The sequence below is a fragment of the Nicotiana sylvestris genome, chromosome 9 (assembly GCF_000393655.2).
Source record: "Nicotiana sylvestris chromosome 9, ASM39365v2, whole genome shotgun sequence".
Classification (NCBI taxonomy): Eukaryota; Viridiplantae; Streptophyta; class Magnoliopsida; order Solanales; family Solanaceae; genus Nicotiana; species Nicotiana sylvestris.
This window is the reverse complement of record NC_091065.1, coordinates 160,077,975-160,087,288: the sequence shown is the minus strand read 5'-3', so window position 1 is coordinate 160,087,288 and position 9,314 is coordinate 160,077,975. Positions and strand designations below refer to the sequence as shown.

Below are 9,314 nucleotides of genomic sequence, written 5' to 3'. Positions count from 1 at the left end.
CATTTTTCCCAATTTCCACTCTAATTTCACAAATTAAATGATGAAATTCAAGATTAAATCATGGAACTAAACCAAATATGAGTGAACAATACTTAACTTAACCACTTTTCTGAAATTCCCTTCAACAATCGCCCAATTCCGTGGTCTCTAGCCCAAAATATGATAAATGGGTTCAAACCCTCGATTTTAATATTTAACACTGCTGCACAGATATTTCTTCATTGCGAACGTGGTAGCACCCTCGCGTTCGCGAAGCACAAAGCTTCTCTGACCAAAATTTTCTCCTTCCCGAACGCGATGACCACACAATTCGACCTTACGCGAATGCGATCCCCTGGTCGCGAATGCGTAGCTTGATCTCCTGAACCTTCGCAAATGCGGGACTTGCATCGCGAACGCAAAGAACAAACCTTCATCCTCACTCAACAACCCTTCGCGAACGCGAGGGCCTATCGCGAACATGAAGAAGGGTTTTCTGCAACAAAACACCAGCAAATCTTCCAAGTTCAAAGTCCAAAAATTGATCCGTTAACCACCCAAAACACACCTGAGGCCCTCGTGACCTCAACCAAACATGTAAACATATCCCATATCATCATTCAAACTTGTTCCAACCTTCAGAATGCTCAAAAACAACATCAAAACATCAAATCACCCTAGGATTCAAGCGTAAGAATTCCAAAACTTCCAAATTTCGCTTTCGATCAAAAAGTCTATCAAACCTCGTTCGAATGACCTAAAATTTTGCACACAAGTCATAAATGACACAGCGGACCCACTCCAATTCCTGGAATTCTATTCCGACCCCGATATCAAAATTTTCACTACAAACCGAAAAATGCCAAATTTTCAATTTCGCCAATTCAAGTCTAAGCCTTCCACGGACCTCCAAAATACATTCTGATAATGCTCCTAAGTCCCAAATCACCTAATGGATTTAACCAAATCATAAAAATTCTAATCTGAGATCATATACTAACACGTTAAAACTTGGTCAAACCTTTCAAATTTTAAGCTTCAAACTGAGAACTGTTCTTCTAAATTCATTCCAATTACCTTGAGAGCCAAAACCGACAATTTACATAAGTCATAAATACATCACACGGGGCTAGTCATGCCCAAGAACTAGTGAGCGAAGTGCAAAAGCTCAAAACGACAAGTCGGGTCATTGCAATTCTAAGTTTATTTCTCTTCTCCTTGGCTGAACGAAACAACTACTTTCTCATGAGAAATTATGAAAATCGACCCACTGGGTCTACACCATTGCCTAAAGTGGATGAGGTGTATTCCCATTATGCTAAGCGTGGAAAAGGCCGTTTTCCTATTTGTGGTCGTGGTCGTGGCCGTAGACAAGGAAGAAATTCTCCTTGTGTTAATCACCCCCAAAAGAAAAATAACCACAAAGAGTGGAATGGGAAAGGTGAGAAGCAAAAGGCAAATGGTTCAGAAACTGAATGCTATCGTTGCGGCGGAAAGGGGCATTCGGTAAATATTTGTTGTACACCAAGACATTTGGTTGAGCTTTATCAATCATCTCTAAAGAATAAAAGCCTTGAAGCTAATCTTGTCTATGAAAATGAATTTGACATCACCCACTTGGACGTGGTAGACTTCTTTGAGCACCCTGATGGGAAAATAGTCCACTTGATCGGTGATGGATCCATGGTTAAAGATGATTGAGTAGTTTGATTTTTATTTTTCCTATTCGTAGAAGCTAGTGAATAAAAATCATGTAATCATAATTCTTTACATGAGTAGTAGTTATTAGTATCAATTAGTATCCTTTATCTTATGAAATAGTGTTAGTTTTTTTTGATTAAGTATAATTCTAGTATTTGTTTTAAGCAATATTTCAGTAAGAGTATGAATACATATGTTTGAAAGGTGACTGCAAGAGTGTAAATCAGGTTCACTTAGTCCAGTTATTAATTGGACCACGTGAACAACTGCACTACCGGCCAACATCATTTACCGCAAATGTCCCATAAACTTGACCACTTGAAATCACACATCAATTAAAGAAGTATTTAAAAATTTTGATGACTTAAAATCATAGGTATGCTTTCACTTGAAATCACACATCAATTAAAGAAGCATTTAAAAAATTTGATGACTTAAAATCATAGGTATGCCTTTTGGTGAAGTTCCTTGCATTCAATGATATTTCTTATGAACTTATAGTATAGCGTCAGATATACGGACCTAACACGCACACAATATCTTTGTCCAACAAAGCTAATGCTAAATGTATTGCAATAGAAGCATATAACAGTTGCACATGCTAATTTCCAGGGAAATAAGTCGTGCTACAATCCGATGTTTAGACTATGTAATTGTTTATATCATAGTCAAAGTTGCTCAAAATTGCATTAAAAGGTTATTATTGAATTATTGATTTAACTCTGTTATTCTCCTTTTTTTCCACTGAAAATATCAATGTTTATTCGTATATTTCTTTTGTATATCACACAATGGGAAGCAAATATGGATATCCCACAAAACAAACTTGGATCAAAGTTCAAGTGTAAAAATATTTGTTTAGTTGATTCATGTACGACACATACAATATTCAAAGAGAAGAAATATTTCTCTCATTTAAGTATGCGTAAGGCAGATGTTACTACAATTTCTGGTAGTAGTAATCTAATTTAAGGCTCTGGAAGAGCTACTATAACTCTGCCTAAGGGAACAATACTTATCATAGAGAATGCAATGTTCTCCTCCAAGTCCAAGAGTAACTTGTTGAGTTTTAGAGATATCCGTCGAAATGGATATCATATTGAGACAATAGATGAGAATAATCTTGAATATATCATCATTACCAAAAATGTCTCTGGCCAGAAAAGAGTTATTGAGAAGTTCCCATCTTTATCTTGCGGCTTGTATTAGACAAGAGTTAGTGCAATTGAGGCACATTCAATTGTAACCAAAAGGTTACTGATTCCAATACTTTTGTACTTTGACATGATCGATTGGGACACCCTGGATTAATTATGATGAGAAGGATTATAGAAAACTCAAATGAGCATCCATTAAAGAATTTAAAGATTATTTTAAATAATGAAATTCTTGCACTTCTTATTATAAAGGCAAGTTACTTATTAGACCATCACCAACAAAGGTTGGGATTGAGTCCTCTGCGTTTTTGGAACGAATATAAGGGACATTTGTGGACCTATTCACCCACCTAGTTGATCGTTTAGATATTTTATGGTCTTAATAGATGCATTTTCTAAATGGTCTCATGTGTGCCTATTGTCATCTCGCAACCTCACGTTTGCAAAATTAATGGCACAAATAATTCGATCACGGGCGCAATTCCCCGATAATCCAATTAAGTCTATTATACTTGATAATGCTGCTGAGTTTTTATCCCAAGCATTTAATGATTATTGCTTATAAATTGGGATAAAAGTGAAACATCCTATAGCTTATGTTCACACTCAAAATGGCCTTGCAGAGTCTTTCATTAAATGTCTGCAATTGATAGCAACACTGTTACTCATGAAAACGGGGTTGCTCACTTCTGTTTGGGGTCACGCCATTTTGCATGCAACAATGCTAGTTCGTCTCAGACCGATAAATTATCATAAATATTTCCCGTTGCAATTAGTTTTGGGTCATGAACCTAATATATCCCATTTAAGAATTCTTGGATGCGCAGTATATGTGCCTATAGCACTGCCATATCGCGCCAAAATGGGCCCCCAAAGAAGGTTAGGAATATATGTTAGGTTTGAATCACCCTCCATCATTCGTTACTTCGAAACATTAATGGAGGATTTATTCACTGCATGATTTGTAGGTTGTCGATTCGATGAGACACTTTTCCCAAAATTAGGGGGAGAAAATGGTGAAATCAAACGGAAAATTTTGTGATTGTCTTATCTTGATCCACGTGTCTCTATTTGTGAAAAAAGGTGCAAAGGATTATTCATTTGCAAAAAAATAGAAAATCAAATGCCAGATGCATTTACGGATCTGAAAAGGATAACAAAATCACATATCCCTGCAGATAATGTTCCAATCTGTATTGATGTCCATGTTGGACAATCTTCTAGTATCATAGCTAATGAGTCAAACGCACGCATCAAACATGGCAGACCATTAGGTTCTAAGGATCGAAATTCTAGAAAAAAGAAGAACAAATTATCAAGATGACACTACAAAAGAGTCTTATGAAGAAATCCATTATTTAACCAATCCCGAGATTCATGAGGAAATCACTAAGCCTGAGACTCAAGAAATAAGGAACTATCAATAAATCCAATCGATATTGAGACAAATTTGAATCGATTGGATATAGTGGTGTATTATGTCTTTGTATATAATATTGCATCTAGAATTATGCAAGAAAGTGAAGATCTTGAACCACAATCCATTGGAGAATGTCGACAAAGACTTGATTGGCTAAAATGGCAAGAAGCAATCCAATTAGAGTTAAATCCACTTACAAAACGTGAAGTTTTTGGGCCTGTAGTCCAAACACCTAATGGTGTTAAGCCTATTGGCTATGAATGGATCTTTGTATGCAAAAGGAATGAGAAAAACGATGTACAAAGATATAAGGCACACCTTGTTGCACAAGGATTTTCACAAAGGCCTAGTGTCGATTATGAAGAGACATATTCACCCGCTATGGACGCTATAACATTCCGTTATCTCATTAGTTTTGTTGTCCATGAAAAGCTTGACATGCATTTAATGGATGTGGTTACTATCTACCTTTATGTCTCACTTGATAATGAGATATACATGAAAATTCTCGAAGGATTTAAAATGCCTAACGCACATAATTCAAAGTACCGGGAAATGTTATCAGTCAAATTGTAAAGATCTTTGTATGGTCTAAAGCAATTCGGACGAATGTGGTATAATCGTCGTAGTGTGTATTATTAAAGGAAGGTTATATAAATGATGCCATTTATCCATGTGTTTTTATAAAGAAAACAACATCGGAATTTGTTATACTTGCCGTATATATTGATAACATAAACCTTATTGGAACTCCTATAGAACTCCAAAAGGCAATTGATTATTTAAAGAAGGAATTCAAGATGAAAGATCTAGGAAAGACAAAATTATGTCTTGGTTTGCAAATTGAACATTTGGCAAATGGAATTTTTGTTCATCAATCTGCCTATATAGAAAAGGTATTGAAACGGTTTTACAATGATGGAGCACATCCATTGATGGTTGTTCGATCACTTGATGTGAATAAGGATCCATTCCGACCTCAAGAAGAGAATGAAGATCTACTTGGTCCTAAAGTACCATATCTTAGTGCAATTGGTGCACTAATGTGTCTTACTAATACTACAAGGCCTGACATAACATTTTCAGTTAATGTCTTAGCAAGATATAGCTCTACTCCTACAAAGAGACATTGGAATGGAATCAAACACATATTGCGGTATCTAAAAGGGACTATCGATATGGGCTTATTTTATGGCAAAAATTACAGTCTCGATCTTGTTAGTTATCCCGATGTTGGGTATTTATCTGACCCACACAAGGCTCGATCTCAAACAGGTTATGTGTTTACCTGTGGAGGCACTGTCATATCTTGGTGATCGACTAAGCAATCAATTGTGGCTACTTCATCTAATCATGCGGAGATAATTGCTATTCATGAAACAAGTCAAAAGTGTGTGTGTTTGAGGTCTATAATACATCTTATTCGAGACAAATGTTGTTTGAAATGTGACAAACTACCTACAATTTTGTATGAAGACAATGCAGCATGCATAGCCTATTGAAGGGAGGATTCATAAAAGGAGATATGACAAAGCACATTTCACCAAAGTTAGTTTTCACTCATGATCTTCGAAAGAATGGTAATATCAATGTGCAACAGATTCGTTCAAGTGATAATGTGGTTGTTTGTTCACTAAGTCTCTACCGACGTCAACTTTCAAGAAGCTAGTGTACAAGATTGGGATGAGAAGGCTTAAGGATGTGAATTGATGTTCTCATCAGGGGGAGTTAATGCGCCTTGCACTCTTCTTTCCTTACAAGGTTTTGTTCCATTGGGTTTTCCTTGCAAAGTTTTTAACGAGGCAACCAAAAGACGTATTATTAGATATGTGTACTCTTTTTCCTTTACTAAAAATTTTTTCCCACTGTGTTTTATTTTAGTTAAGGTTTTTAATGAGACACAATTATCTGTTGAATAGACATTCAAGGGGGAGTGTTATAAATAGAATTTATGGTGAATGTCTATATTTAGAGAGATTCTAGGGATTATTACTTGGTGGCTAAGTCACTCTTTTTTTATAAATAGAGGGTTCTATTCCATTGTAATTCATCTCAAAGCAATAAGAATTCTCTCTCTCTTTCTTTGCAATATTCTTCTTCATTGTTTTATTTCAGTGGGAGAATTTTTTTAATAGCACATGATAGTTACTTTATTAGTCATCTAACAATAATTTTTCATTGATGTGCGCTTTCAAGGTTAACCAAATATAATAATTAAACATAAAAATTAATATGATACCAAAATAATGATATGTTCTATTTAGTTTTAAATTATTGAAGTACTATTTCAATTCGAAAAAATAAGAAATCTTGGCAAATAAATATGAAAGAACAAAGAGATAATTGACCCATTTTAACAACACTTAATAAGAAAGTGTTACAACTATTATTAAAAGTAAATAAAAGTGAATGCACTTCATAGTTCTATTAAATATTACATTTCATGAGAGAATCTCAAATATTTCTAGACATATTTTAAAGAAAATTCTATATAAAGTCTTAAAAGTGTGACGACCCGACCCGTCGTCTCATGAGTTACCACTCCTTTTCCCCTATTTTCAGCTTCTTTATGCTTCATTATCCGTATCTTGTGTGATCGAGTTGATTTGGAGTTGTTTTGGTAGGAAATGAGACACTGAGTCTCTTTTAAGAAGGCTTAAGTGGAAAAAGTCAATCAGACATTGACTTGTGAGTTAGAGGGCTCGGATGTGAATTCCGATAGTTTGGTTAGCTCCGGGAGGTGATTTGTGACTTAGGAGTGTGATCGAAAGTGGTTTTGGAGGTCCGATATAGAATTAGGCTTGAATTGGCGAAGTTAGTATTTTGACAAATTCCGGTTGATAGGTGAAATTTTGATCCGAGGCTCGGAATGGAATTTCGAGATTTGTTGTAGCTTTGTTGTGTCATTTGTGATATGTGTGCAAAATTTCAGGTCATTCGGATGAGGTTTGATAGACTTTTTGATTGAATTCGTAATTCGGAAGTTTTGGAATTCTTAGGCTTGAATCTGAGGGTGATTTGATGTTTTGATGTTGCTTTGAGCATTCCGAAGGTTGGAACAAGTTTGAATTATGTTATGGGGTGTGTTGGCATATTTGGTCGGGGTCCCATGAGGCTCGGATAAGCTTTGGAATAGTTTTTGGAAGATTTTTGTCGTTTTGAGAATAAGCATGTAATGATCCAAAGATCCATTTTTAGTTCTAGAGATCCAAATTTGATTTCGAGACCTCCAGAATTTAAATAATGAATTATAGGAGTGATCTGGAATGTTTGGTCTAATTTCATCAAGTCGAGATTGAGTTTTTGACATGAAACATGAGTTAATTGTTTAACGAGTGAAATGGGTATTGAACTGAGCAAATGAGCTCCTAATTGAGTTTCAATTGAATAACTACGTTCGTATTATTATTATTTGTGACTCATAGGAACAAGAATCATCGAATTCCGGGTTCGTATGATGGAGTTAGAGACTTTTTAGTGAAAAGAAAAGCTGCTGCAATTGCCTTGCACAACTGCTGGATTTTTTAGCAGCTTGAACAGTGACGCGTGAACAGTACCCACACGCGTGAACAGTAACCGCATGCGTGAACAGTACCACAAAAATTTCTGGGCTGTTAAAGGGGTAGTCCATTTTTTTTTTCTTAGTTCCAAGCTCGGATTTTGGGCAATTTTGAACGAAACATCATGGGAATTCTTGAGGTAAGTCCCTTATGATCAATTTTAGTCAATATTATTGAATTATCATTGAATATTCCGGCTAGATTACGTGTTTTTGAGGTGTAAATCGAGAATTTGGACCTAGAGATTTGAAAATAAGATTTGATGGTTTGGAGGCCGAATTGTTGTCGGATTTTGGAAAAATTTGTATGGTTGGACTCGTGGTTGGGTGAGGTTTCATATTTCGTAATTTTTGTCGGGTTCCGAGATGTGGTCCCACGGGCGAATTTTGAGTACAATTTCGAATTTCATATGGAATTAATTCCTATAATTTTTATTAACTGAATCGAATTATTGTGACTAGATTCGAGACATTCGAAGGTCGATTTGAGAGACAAAGGCATTGTGGAGTAGTATTTTGCTCAGATTAAGGTGAGTAATAACGTTAAATAATGTCCTGAGGGTTTGAAACTCCGGATTGCACATCGTAGTGCTATATTGAGGTGACTTGCACGCCGGATATGCGAGCGTGGGGTAGAGCACCGTTGGGGATTGTGACTTGGTCTGTCCCGATTGATGAAATTACCTCGTATTTGACCGAAACTTATTTGTTATCATCATGATTTGGGTTGATTTCCATATTTGGGCTTCGTGCCAATTATTTGAACCCTTCGGGGATTTTTATCACTGTTTTCTCACTGTTTTGACTTATATTTAAACTCAGCCCTGTTGATAATTATTGTTTTACAAACTCAGCAGATTTTATACAGATTTGAAACTTAGATGACATTTCTAAATGATATTTTGGGCTGAGAACTACTATTTTACAAATGCCCGAGGGGCTTATGATAATTTCCGGACTGAGTGAGGCCAAGGGCCATGTGTGAGGATATGCTGAGTGATATGAGGACGAGGGCCTGAGTTACTATTTATGCCATGCAGTGGCTTGAGTGATGTGAGGATATGCTGAGTGATGATGCCACGAGGTGGCTTGATATAGCGCTTGGGCCGTAAGGATCTCCTCCGGAGTCTGCACACCCATAGTGAGCGCGGGTACCCATTGTTCTGAGTGGATTGATACTATTCTGAGCCCGAGGGGCTGATATGAGTGATTGTGAGGTAGCCCAAGGGGCTGATACTATACTGAGTGATTGATACTGTGCCCGAGGGGCTGATACTATACTGAGTGATTGATACTGTGCCCGGAGGGCGGATTTGTACTTGTTATTTACCGCCAAATTACCTGTTTTACTTGTTTTAAAAGAGATTTTGATTTATATTTCACTGATTTACTATTTTAAGTGATTTACTGCTTCTGTATAGAATGCTTTGTGCCTTCATGTGTTTTCTTGCTTTCATCCATTATTTATATTTGTTACTCACTGGGTCGGAGTACTCAC

At 36.3% G+C, this 9,314-nt stretch overlaps 1 protein-coding gene across 1 annotated transcript; it reads left to right on the top strand.

The window, feature by feature from the left end:
- The first annotated feature begins 1,224 nt into the window (after positions 1-1,224).
- On the top strand, positions 1,225-1,680 carry LOC138878499 (uncharacterized). Its single transcript, XM_070158182.1, has one exon. It carries the CDS (start codon positions 1,225-1,227, stop codon positions 1,678-1,680), a length of 456 nt encoding a protein of 151 aa, XP_070014283.1.
- The last annotated feature ends 7,634 nt before the right edge of the window (positions 1,681-9,314 follow it).